The 13,573-nt window shown below is 37.4% G+C and overlaps 1 protein-coding gene across 1 annotated transcript in view; it reads left to right on the forward strand.

Annotated features, from left to right (window-relative positions):
• The first annotated feature begins 529 nt into the window (after positions 1-529).
• PTPN20 (protein tyrosine phosphatase non-receptor type 20) overlaps positions 530-13,573 on the forward strand; it is a 29,284-nt gene continuing 16,240 nt past the window's right edge. Inside the window, 3 exon segments of the mRNA XM_057530600.1 lie at positions 530-578; positions 2,887-3,035; positions 5,571-5,661. Coding sequence (XP_057386583.1) covers positions 530-578; positions 2,887-3,035; positions 5,571-5,661 — 289 coding nt within the window.

Consider the following 13,573-nt stretch of genomic DNA (forward strand, 5'->3'; position numbering starts at 1 on the left):
CTGATGAGGTCTTTATATGCATTATCTTTTGCTGTTTGCCACTTCTTCTCTTCATTAATTTATGTACGTATCTTTTTCCTATGAATAAGTTTATTTTCAACTGTCTACTTTGTTTTTTGCAGGGTTTGATTTAATTATTAGTTCTATAATCAAGTCCTTTTGGCCTTTAATTTATTTTCTTAGGTCTATAGATTTATTTTCCACCTTATTCTTTTGTTTACCTCATTTTGAACTCATTTAAAATAATTCATATTTTTATTACTTCTTTCTGCAGATGGTGGATTTACAATTTATTTTAGGTTCCATTCAGAATGGATTAAAAATTTTTGGCATGACATATTGCATTACTGACTTTTTCTGCATCTCATGTTTTATTTCCATCTTGTTTACTAACATGTATAGCTCTGCATCTCTTTCATTTTGCTGGTTGAGCATGAATGAATTCTTCTGTCTCTCATTCCATTTGATTTGAGTCTAGTTATCTTCCACTATAAACTACGCGTTGAAGGCTGGATTTAGCCTGAGGACAATGACAAGTGTGCCGAAGGTGAAGAGGAAAGGACCAGAAAGCTCAAAAGGTGTGGATGAATTGTTATGTGACAGATATTATAGATCAGTTTACTCAACATTGATCACACCCTCCTCTTAGCATACCTTCCTGTATGGTCCAGGCAGAAAAATTAAAAATTATATTTCTCAGGCATCCTTGTAGCTATTGTGGATTTGACCAGTCACGTGCACTTAGCCAAGTCTTAAATGTGTAGAGAAGCATCCATGTTCCTGGTACACACCATAGCATGCATGGCATTCCTAGTGCCTCATTATAGCTAAGGTGGTACATTACAAGAGCCAGCAGTTGAGGTGGCGACTTCTAATTCCTCTATGGTTGCTAAGGTAGTGTCACCCAGGAGCCAATGGTTAGAGCAGTGGTGTCCAGTTTTCTCAGATTCCTCACTGTGGCAAATGTAGCAGTTTTCTTGGCAGACCATTCTGCTCTGTTATTTTTGGATCATAATGGGGGAAGCACCTGTTCTTCACACCCACCCAATGTTGTTTGTTGGCACCAAATAGCTAGAGAAAATTCCTTTTCTGTAAACTGGCTTTCTGCAAAGATTCTGTTATATAATAATTGCCCTTATTTATAGCTGAAGCCTGACCTGTAACACTTTGATTGGAATTCTTGGACCAGGCTGCAGTCAAAAGAAACCAAATTGAAAATGATGTTAACAATAAATATATTTTCTGCCATAATGGAGGTCCAGAGATGGGAAGTATTCTAGGTTCAATATGATCAGTTGCTCAGTGATGTCATCAAGAACATAGATTCTTTATGGGTTTTTTTTTCGTATTTGCTATACTCAACTCATTCCTTCTGTGATCACAATAGGGCTGCTTGTGGTAATTGGTGCCTTTTGCTTCTGTGTTTCAAGGGATTGAGGTGGGAGAGAGGCTTGCTTCTCTTGCCCATAAGCCTTGAACAAACTTCTTTTTGCTTCCACTTGACCCAAATCACCTACCTATTACCAGACTATTCACTGGTAAGGGAATTATTGTGGAATGATTAGAAACGGCTTTAACTAACCATGTGGGTAGAATCAGTGTTGAGGAGTCAATTACAGCGTCCATTGTAGTCATTCTACCTTTTCTTTCCTTATCTCTCTGCCTTCTCTCAGCTTTTTTTTTTTTTTTTTCCCAGTAAGGCTAGAACACAGTGGGAAGCCAAATTGGTGTTTCTTTTGGGGATCAAAGATGATCAAAATGGCTTCTAGTGGGAATTTTGTCTCCTCTTCTGAGCTTCCTAGACCTCTTCTTATCTTATTAGAGATACTTGTGCGAAATTTTAGGATTTCTGTGACTGTCTTTCCCAACCAACAGTCCCTCACTTCCACCCCTAGAAAGAGCTTTTGGATATAGTAGGGCTCCAGACAAGATGAGTTTCCCAGGGCAGTGCAGATTCTTAGAAACTTCCATCTCTTTTTTATGCCCACTCTTTTGCTTAATTGCTTCTTGTATATTTTTGCTGTTATTTACTTGATTTTTGTTATATATTTAGCTTTGGAAAGAGATTTCACTTGAGCATTTTACCTCAAAATTCTTTTTTAAAATATTCTTTTAATATTGACTTTCTAGATTTATTGCATTTTGGCCAGTGTACATGATCTGTAAAATTTTAGATATCTGGAATCTAGACTATCAAGTGACCTAAAAGACCATTATTTTTTCAAAAAATTCCCATATATACTGTTAAATAGAATGTATTCTCTTCTGTTATGATTGGTTATAAGTATATAACTACATAATATATATCTACATCTATAGTACAATATATCATATATAATTACTTGTAATTGTATATAGCATATAGAGATATATATTATATATATATATTTTTAGTGCTATTAATTACATCATATAGATCTTCTCAATCCGTGGGGTGTGTGTGTGTATGCACATGTGCATGCTTGATCTGTTTTAGAGTTAGAGGTGCGTTAGACTCAGCACATACTCTCATCTCAGACTCTAGGGACTTCCAAACGCTTGGTCCCAGGGAGGGCAAAAGTTCTCTCTTTTTTCCATCCAAGTCTTGTACGTGCTTGCCTTGGCATAATTGTCAATACGTACCCTCAATCACATTATAAAACAGAACACTTCTCAAACAGTGTTCTCCAAGAATAGTGGATTTTGTGTAATTTCAAGGTACATAGTCATGATTTTTCCAAAATAAGGATCCTTCCTTTCAAAGTAATAGACTCTTCACCTCTGGAAAGACAAAATTCCATTAATTCTTAAGTGGCTGAGTCTTTACTTAGGAGAAAACAGCAACAATAAAAATAAAATCTCTGTTAACATATATATGTTACAAATATGAATTTTTCTCTTTCTTAGGTATGGAAATTGTTTCTGAAAGGGAGCTAGCTCAGTTGGCTCTGGTTCGACCATTAATATTCAGTATTCATGAGCAATCAACCATCAAGAATTATTTTAAAATGCTTGAGAAAAAAGTATCAGAGTATGAAATCACCCAGGAATTTATGGTAAATATTTTGGTCTTAACCAAAGTCTACATGTGATTTCTTTTTCCACATCTCAACCAGAAGATTTCTATTCTTTGTTTTCTTTTTCCTTTTTAGATTGAGTATGTTGTTTTTATTTTTAAATATTAAATTGGTTTTTAAAGTAATAGGTGTACATAGTAAAAGAGTAACAGCATAAAAGGTTATAAAATGGATAAAGTCTCTTTTTCTCCCTTGACTCCTTAGGCCCCCTTTCCACTATTAAATTTGTCATATAAACTTTAAAAAAAATTGTTGACATGTACTTTACTATTTTACCCTTTCTTTCCTTTTTAAAAGGAAAGGAAAGAAAAAAAAATTCCACATAAGAAATAATTCCCAAATATATTATGAGCACATATCTCATTCTTTTTAAGTGTTGCATGGTAGTTAATTATATGAATAAAGACTTTCTTTTCTTTAAATAGTCCCCTATGATGGACATTTAGATTATTCTAGACATTGTTATTATAAACAAGAATCACCCCTCTTCATGTACATATGTGTGAGTATTTTTTAGAACAAAGTCCTAGAAAGACAATCAGTATTTGTGCTATCAAATTTTTAGATCTTTGTTCATCTTTTAAATGACAAATGATTTCTTGTTGATGATCTGATTGGCATTTCTTAATTTGAGAACAAACAGATAGCTTTCCATATGCTTTTAAGCCTTTCATATTTATTTTCAGTGAACTGCTAATTCCAATTGTTTGCTCAATTTTCTATTTATTCTTTTTCATATCAATTAATAACTATATAATGAAGAAATTATACCTTTTGTACGTGTTATACTTATGAAAATTTTCCACTTTGTGTTACACGTATGCGTGCACATACATTTACTGAGAAGAAATAGCTAATTTTTAGTGTTTGGATGTGTCAGTTTTTTCTTTTTGGGCCTCAGGGTTTTCTCTGTCCTTTAGGAATTCCCCTTTCACTCTAGGAGCATAGCAATTATTTCATGCTTTTTTTTTCTAATATTTTATAATTTTTTCAATATGTAAATCTTTCACCCAGCTAGAATTTAATTTGTTATAAGATATTTGGTAGGGACCCAGCATTCTATAGCTAATCAGTTGTCCAAAGATCTTCTTGTCCCAGCTTCTCTTCAGTAATGTGAAATGCCACTTTTTCATATACTGAAGCCACACATATATTTTAATTTACTTTTGTGCTTTTTTTTCCCCATTGATTTGTTTATTCATGTACTGGTACCAAACTTCTAAAATTAGCATAGCTTTATATTATATTTTACCATTAATTAAGACTAGTCTTCCCTCATTACTCTTCTTTTACAAAATTGTTCTGATTCTTCTTACAGATATTTTTTTTCTAGATTTATTTTAGAATTGGTTTGCAGAAAGATTAAAAGGTAAAAATCTGATCATATTATCCTATGGCTTAAAACCTTCTCTGACTCCTCATTCCCCATGGCAGTAGTTGCCAACACTAACTTATGGTAGTGCCAAGTTGGCTACCCAAGAATTACTGAAGAGCTTTTAAAAAGTCTAGACTCTCAGGCTTTATCCACAAATATTCTAATAGGATAGGACTGGATACATATCAATTCCTTTTGTGTATGAAACACGGCCTTCCTAATTAGTTTTAGTTTCCCTTTGGGCTAAATCATGTGCACTGTGCTGTTGTTAACATACTATTAACTGTTACCCCAAGAGGACATGTATGCCTCCATGCCTCTATTACAGTTCTCCTACCTGGTATGATACCCATTCACCTCTTCTTTCCTTTCACACACACAAATTTCCATGTGACTAACTTCTGATGACTCAGGAAGGCTCAGTTCAAGAGCTACTTTCTCTCTAGGAGCTTTCCTTCCCGTCCCTTCAGGTACAATCTAGTGCTGTCATTTATACTAGTGTCTCTCTACATTGATCACACGGCCACCTCTCTAACTGCTGTTAACTTCTTAAGGATGAGGCCATTTTCAGATTCATCTTTGTATTTCAATATCTAGAACAGTGATAAGCACATACTAAATATTCAATTAATGTTGAATTCACAGTTGGTAGAGAAAGTTTTTTGAAAAGAATTCTTTAGTGTCATAGCTATAATTTCTTCACGGGGCAAGGAGTAAATTGTGAGACTTTATATTTTTGTTTATATATTTTGTTGCTGTTATTTTATTATTTTTGTTTATAAAATGATAGATTTAGGGGTAGGTCCTAAGAAGGAAATATTCTGTATTGGTTGTTTTTTTTTTTTATTTTTAATGAAAAAGAAAAAATCTTGAAGTTCAAGGAAAAAAGTATCTCCAGAGAGTTGAACATTTCCTTATCAAGCAACTTGTTGATTGACATCTCAAATTTAAGATATTTTATATAGGACTTTTCTAATGGGGCTCTGACTTCTCTACTTACCATACAACACGTTTAACATCAGGACATGTCATGAAGGGACTTAAGGATTATGAACACTACACAAAAACAAATTTGTTCTTTTCCTTTTTTTTTTTTTTCTTATAGTAAATACATGACTTATATTTCTTACCTTTTAAAGGCTTTAGAACTTAAGAATCTTCCGGCTGTGTTCCACTCTGGGAATGAACTACACGACAGAGACAAAAACAGATACCGAGATATTCTTCCATGTAAGCTAACAATGGTTTTAATTATTTTCCTATTTACATTTGTGAAAAGGTAAAAAGTGGGTTGTATGACTTTCAGTATTAGCCATTTTGACCTGTGACCATGATGAAGAGTTCTGGTAGCTAGCAGTGGATGACCTGGGCATATTCTTGAGTATGCTAGAACATGATGAAGGTCAAGTCTTCTATCCCAGGTAAATCTTCTAGTCACTGTCACAGGGCTGTTTTCATAAGTCCTTCAACCTTGTTCTTATGTATTGCTACTTCTCAGGCCATGAACCATCTAAAACATAAAGTCTAATAGTCTGAGACATCTGCCACTTTTGATACCCCAAGCCCTTACCACCTTCCCTGGCCATTTTGTTTAGACACACAAATACAATGGAGCTATTTATATTCATTGTCCTGGATATTAAAGCTGTCAATCTACCCTCCAACAAGAGTCTGCCCTTTGATTGTTGCCAAAGGGTTACACATAGCTTTCCTGTGCTGGGTAAAGCTAGTGCTGCACCCCTCCCCACCCAGTTGCAGATTTGTCTGTCTCAGACCATCCACAGAGCAGAAACAAAACAACACAATTTTACTCTTAGGCTGGAAATCTCATTTTTATGCCTCATATTCCTTTCAAAGTCAGAAATTTTCCAAATTAAATTACCATTTTTCTTCCTACAATGTGACCTTCCTCCTTTAACCACTCATTTGTCCAAGCCAGACAACTTCGAGTCACCTGCAGTATCCAAAATGGTCACAAAGTCCTTCTGCTTCTACCTTCTTAATACCTCTAGAGTCCTCCCCCATCTCTTGATTCCCACTGCTGCTAACTTAGATGGAGCCTGCTTTATCTCTTAGCTAGTCTCTGTCTTCACTGCCTCCACTCCTATCTACTCACAGCAGCTACTGAAATGACTTCCCTAAAATGTGAATCAGATCACGTTACCCTCCTTTTAAAGCTCTTCTTTGGTTGTCTGTTACTATCATAGTAAAGTTCTTTAGCATGGCATAAATTTCACCTCTCTAGCTTCAGCTCTCCCACCGAACTTTTTTTGGTTTCTGGGATTCATCCTTCTCTTTCTCTTGTCCCCAAGCCTTTGAATCTGAAGTTCTTGCAAGAACCACCCATCCTTCCTTCTTTGCTGAGGTAATTCCTACTGTCTTTCAGAGCTAGCTTGGCCAGACTTCCCTTATCTTTCTCAAAGCTAGGTTTGGTGTTTCTCTAATAGTCTCACACTGTCTTGTGACTACCCTTCCCCACTTACTGAACTGTATTTTAATTATCTGTTTACATTCCTGTGTCTCCTATTAGACTTGAGGTGGTTGTCATAAAAATCAGAGTAGAACACAGTGACTGCTATCATTGGATAAATACGTTCATGTTTAGTTGGTTCATTCAGATCTAAAATAACTTTATGGTTAAAAAAGTAATAAGTACCTTCCCAAGATAGTTAAAATAATTTATTACGCTATCTTCTGTGGGGAGAATGTGCAGAAGTGCATTGATGAATATTTCTGAAATCGGGGTGATAAACCATTATTAGACAGTTTAAGAGATAATGCCAACAATTTGGTGCCACTCCAAGAGGTCAAAGGTCCCAATTATATAATTATATCTCTGTCTCTACATATGGGCCGTACCACATGTCAGGTTCTATGACTCCTGGCCCAATACTTTTTCTGTTACTTGTCTTTAGGTCAGGGTATACTCAGAACTAACTAATAATGATAGTGACTTAGACTTCTAGTAGTTTTCCACTTTTCAGAGCACATTTACACATGTCTCATTGAGTTCTTTCTACAATCACATGAGGAGGGCAGAGCAGATGTTAATATCTGAATTTAAGGATGCAAGTCAATAAGGAAAGGATAATCTTTCAACAGATAGTTCTGAACAACTGCATATTCGTATACCAAAAAATTAACTGTGACCCTTACCTCGCACCTTATATAAAAATTTACTCAAAGTAGATCATAAGCCTAAGTATAGGAGTTAAAACCATAAAACTTCTCAAGAAAACCAGAGAGAAAATTTTAGTGTCCTTGGATTTGGCAAAGTTTTTCTTAATAGGACACAAAAACCTTGAACTGTAAAAGAAAAAAACAAATTGGACTTCATCAAATAAAAAAAAAACAACCTATATTGCTCATCAACACACTGTTATGGAAATGAAAGGCAAGCAACAGACTGGTAGAAAAATACATTCAAAATATTTATCTGACAAATGACTTGTATTTAGAATATAGAAAGAGTTCCTATAATTGATAAGAGGACAAATAGCCCAACATTAAGTGAGCAAAAGATTTGAGCAGCTACTTCACCAAAGAAGATACACGAGTGACAAATATATGAAAAGATGCTCCAATCATTAATCATTAGGAAAATGCAAATTAAAACTATAATAAGATATCATTTCATAGCCCACTCTAATGGAAGAGAGTTTAACAGTTCCTTATAAAATTACACTTATACCTACCATATGACTCAGCATGTATTTGTGAAGGACTTAGATCAGTGCTGGGCACACTTAAACCTATCACAGAGGAGATTAGGAGATTAGGACACTCAAAAGGCACCAGGGATGCATGGGCACAGAGGGAATGTGAGGCCACGTGAGAACACAGCAAGAAGGTAGTCGGCTACAAGCCAAGGAGAGAGGTGTTAGAAGAAACTAACCCTGCTGACCCCTTGATCTTGGCCTTCTAGCCTCTAGAACTGTGAAAATAAATTTCTGTTGTTTAAGTCACCAGCCTGTGGTGTTTTGTTACGGGAGTCCTAGCAAACTAATGCACTGTATAATTCCATTTATATAATATTCTAGAAAATTCAAACTAATTTGTATTGACATAAATTTGATCAGTGGCTGCCTTGAGGGCAGGAGTGGAGCAAGATGGATAGATTACAAAGGGACATGAGAACATTTTAGCAGTGTTGGAGATGTTCAATTATCTTTATTTTAATGATGGTTTCATGGGTACCCATGTGTGACAATTATACCTCAATACACTGTTGAAAAAGGTGGTTTGTGAGTGCGAAAAGTATATTACACTTTTTATATTTTGTACGGTTTACCATTATAATATAGATAGCTAGAAAAATATAAGCTTTCTAAGGGAGAGATTCAACAAGCATCCATACATTAGCGAAGTCTCTGTTTCTATTACTATCACCACTGCCAATAATAATAATGGTAATAGTAGTAGCAATGGCTGTTTTTGTAATATCTTTATATGCATCCCGCACTAAGTCCTTCATAGGTAGTAACTCATCTAATCTTCACCACAACCCTATGATGTTGGTACTCTTAGTATCTTTGTTTTACTAAAAGGCTAAAATAAATGACTTTCCTGCACCTCAAATAGGAGACAGACTGGGATTCAAACCTAGGCTTACCCACTCTACAATAGTGCTTCTCTATATTAATTCTTTTTCCAGACTGCTAATAGGTTTTCCTGTGAGGTATATTATTTTCTACTTCAAAAAATCATTCTTAACACTTAAATGATCCATTCTCAGTCATTCTTTATGTAGATATACAACTATATTTTGCAAGGCTTGTTGTTCTATACTGTTTCATTTTCTGTCTTCCCTTAATCTGAGGTCTCTGTTCTGATTAATTAGTTGTTTGGTTAGAGATGGGCTAAGTAGTTAATGTGTTATCAAACTCTGCCTATCTGCAGCTATCTCCTGTTTTTAAATCCTGATAAATGAATCTTTGGTGATTTTAGGATTGTGGCGTTTCAGTCCTTTTCTCTCAGTCTTCTCTGGGTGTTACTCCACTGTCCTCCAGCTTGCAGTGTTTTAGATGAGAAATATAATGATAATCTGATTCTTATTCTTCTATAAGAAACATTTTTTTTCATTCTGAAACCTTAAAACATTTTTTTTTCCCCCTGGAATTCAGGAATGTTACCAGGTGTATTTCATATCATTGGTCTTACCTACAACTTATAGAACCTTTTAATCTGCAGACTCGATCTTCTTTTAGGTGTAGGAAAGTTTCTTCAGTTATTTAGTAATTGCTCTTTCTCAATCTACTCTTTTTTCTTTTTCTGGAGCTCCTATGATTTATAGGGTTGGTCTCCTGAATCTATCTTCTAAGGCTTATATCTATTACCTATTTCTTTACTTCTGCCTCTTTGTAGTCTTTGCATGTACTTTTTCTTTCTCTCTCTAGTTTGTATTCTTATTTTCTTTCTTTCATTTGGTCTTCTAGGGAATTAATTTAAGTTTCAAGAAAGACCTTCCTCCTTCAGATCATCTACTAAAATTTTTAGCTTATGTGATGATTTATTTTATGTGTCAACTTGGCTAGGCCACAGTACCCAGATATTGGTCAAACACTAGTCTAGATGTTGTTGTAAAGATATTTTTAGATTAACATTTAACCAGTAGACTTTGAGTAAAGCAGATTCCCCTCCATAATACAGATGAGCTTCATTTAATCAGTTGAAGGCTTTAAGAGAAAAAAATTGAGGTCCCCCGAGGAAGAAGCTATTCTGTCTCCAGACTGCTTTTGGACTCAAGACTGTACCAGCAACTCTTCTCTGGATCTCCGACCTGACAGCCTGCCCTGCAAATTGCAGACTGGCTAGCCCCCATAGTAATGTGAGCCAATTCCTTAAAGTAAATCTCTTTTACTGTGTATATATAGCCAATTGATTCTGTTTCCCTAGAGAACACTGACTAATACAAATTTTGGAACCAAGAGTGGTTCTAGAGGAATAGAATCTTAAGGATAGGTTTTATGAATTAGTTCCCTAATCTGACAAAATTTAAAGGCATTAATGACTTTATTGCTAGTAGTAAAGAGAGCACTGGTAATTCATGGTGTGATATGGCAATAGAGATACACAAAATCTCACCACTGGATATTCCTACTCAAATACTTATAAGAGGCAAGGTTCTAGATAACTGTGTATTTAATACCTTAGAGTATTTTTGTCAAACTAACAAGTATAATGAGATTGGCTGGTTGCTGCTAATTGCACTGGACAAAGTAGGGAAAGAAAGGGTTTCAGGGCTTCCCTGGTGGCACAGTGGTTGAGAGTCTGCCTGCCAATGCAGGGGACACGGGTTCGAGCCCTGGTCTGGGAAGATCCCACATGCCGCGGAGCAGCTGGGCCCGTGAGCCACAATTACTGAGCCTGCGCGTCTGGAGCCTGTGCTCCGCAACAGGAGAGGCCGCGATAGTGAGAGGCCCGCGCACCGCGATGAAGAGTGGCCCCCGCTCGCCGCAACTAGAGAAAGCCCCCGCACAGAAACGAAGACCCAACACAGCCATAAATAAATAAATTAATTAATTAATAAGAAAGGGTTTCAAATTTCTGGCTCAAGCACCACATAAATGACCTAAAAGTTTTATGTCTGCCCTGAAAGAAACCCCTATCTCCTATAATTATGGAACTGAGACCTCTGAAAATCTAACCCAGAGTCTCATGTGCAAATGGCTAAAATACAATGGAAATTGAATTCCCAACCTTGCAGGGTGTTTGCTGCTAAAGTGATGGCACTGAGTGAGAAGGAATGTGATCCTGAAAATTGGAACAGAAACATATGGGAAGATCCTGGTGAAGATGCACACATCAAATCCCTAAACTCTGAAGAATCTTCTTTGCCAGTGCTACTGATACTGGCACTAATGTGACACTAATTTCAGGAGACCCAAAGCATCACTGTGGTCTACCAGTTAGTGGTGCTTATGGAGGTCAGATAATTGATGGAGTTTTAGCTCAGGTCCATTTCACAGTGGGTCCAGTGGGTGCTGACCCACTATGGTTATTTCTCCAGTTCTAGAATACATTATTGAACTAAATATACTCAGCAACTGGCAGCATCCCTACATTGGTTCCCTGACCTGTGGAGTGAGGGCTAATATGGCGGAAAAGGCCAAGTGGAAGCCACTAGATCTGCTTCTACCTAGGAAAATAGTAAACTAAATGCAATCCTGCATTCTTGGAGATAATACAGAGACTAGTGCCACCTTCAAGGACTTAAAGGATGCAGGGGTGGTGATTCCCACCACATCCCCACTCAACTCACCTGTTTGACCTATGCAGAAAACAGATATAGATTTTAGAGAATGACAGTGGATTATTGTAAGCTTAAGCAGGTGGTGACTCCAAGTGCAACTGCTGTACCAGATGCGATTTCATTGCTTTAGAAAATCAACACATCCCCTGGTACCTGGTGTGTACCTGTTGATCTGGCTAATGCTTTCTCTCCATACCTGTTAGTAAAGACCAAAAGAAACAGTTTGCTTTCAGCTGGCAAGGCCAGTGGTACATCTTTACTGTTCTACCTCAGGGAAATATCAACTCTCCATCCCTATGTCATAGTTCACAGGGATCTTGATCACCTTTCCATTACTTAATATTATCACAGTGGTCCATTATATTGATGACATCATGCTGATTGAACCTAGTGAGCAAGAAGTAGCAACTGATTGCTCTAGACTTACAGATAAGACATTTGTGTGTCAGAGAGTGGGAAATGAATCAAAAAATTCAGTGGCCTTCTACTTCAGTGAAATTTCTAGAGGTCCAGTGGTGTGGGGCATGTCAGAATCATCCTTTCTAAGGTGAAGGATAAGATTTGCATCTGACCCCTTCTACAGCCAAAAGAGGCACAGTGCCTAGTGGTCCTCTTTGAACTTTGGAGGCAACATATTCCTCATTTGGGTGTGCTACTCTGGCCCATTTACCAAGAGACTCAAAAGCTGCTAGTTTTGAGTGGGGCCCAGAACAAGAGAAAGCTATGCCACAGGTCTAGGCTGCTGTGCAAGCTGCTTTGCCACTTGGGCCACAGGATCCAGTAGATGCAATGTCAGTGGAAGATAGGGATACTGTTTGAAGCCTTTGTCAGGTCCTTATCGATGAATCACAGCTCATGCCCATGGGATTTTGGAGTAAAGCCTTGCCAGTCTCTGTGTATAACAACTACTCTACTCTTGAGAGCTGTTCCTTTTGAGAACAGCTTTTGACCTGCTACCGGGCCTTAGTAGAGACTGAACACTTAACCATGAGCCTGAAAGTTGGGCGTGCACAGCAGCATTCCATCATCAAATGGAAGTGGTGTATACAAGGTCGGGCTTGAGCAGGCTCTGAAGGTACAAATAAGTTACATGAAGTGGCCAAAATGCCCATGGTCCCCTCTCCTGCTACATTACCTTCTCTTTCTCAGCCTGTACCTGTGGCTTCATGACAAGTTCCCTATGATCAATTGACTGAGGAAGAGAAAACTGGGACCTGGTTTACAGATGGTTCTGCACCATACGCAGGCACCACCTGGAAGTGGACAGCAGCTGCACTACAATGCCGTTTTGGGGACATGCCTGAAGGACAGTAGTGAAGGGAAATCTTCCCCGTTGGTAGAACTTTGAGCAAAGCGCTTGGTTGTTCATTTTGTTTGGAAGCAGAAATGGCCAGAGGTACAAATCTTTACTAATTCATGGCCTATAGCCAATTGTTTAGCTGAATGGTCAAGGACTTGGAAGAAACATAACTGGAAAATTGGTCACAAGGAAATCTGGGAGAGAGAAATGTGTATAGATCTCTCTGAAAAGGCCAAAAACATGAATATATTTGTGTCCTTTGTGAATGCTCATCAAAGGGTGATTTAAGAAGAGGTTTTAATAATCAAGTGGATAGGATGACCTATTCTGTAGATACTGGTCAGCCTCTTTCCCAGCCACTCCTGTCATTACCCAGTGGATTTATGAACAAAGTAGACATGCTGGCAGGAATAGAAGCTATGCATGGGCTCCTCATCAACATGGACTTCCACTCACCAAGGCTGGCCTTGCTATGGCCACTGCTGAGTGCCCAATCTGCCAGCAGCAAAGACCAACACTGAGGCCCCAATATGGCGCCATTTCCCAGGGTGATCAGCCAGCTAGCTACTTGATGGCAGGTTGACTGCATT

Source organism: Balaenoptera acutorostrata, chromosome 16 (genome assembly GCF_949987535.1).
Source record: "Balaenoptera acutorostrata chromosome 16, mBalAcu1.1, whole genome shotgun sequence".
In the NCBI taxonomy this organism is placed as follows: Eukaryota; Metazoa; Chordata; class Mammalia; order Artiodactyla; family Balaenopteridae; genus Balaenoptera; species Balaenoptera acutorostrata.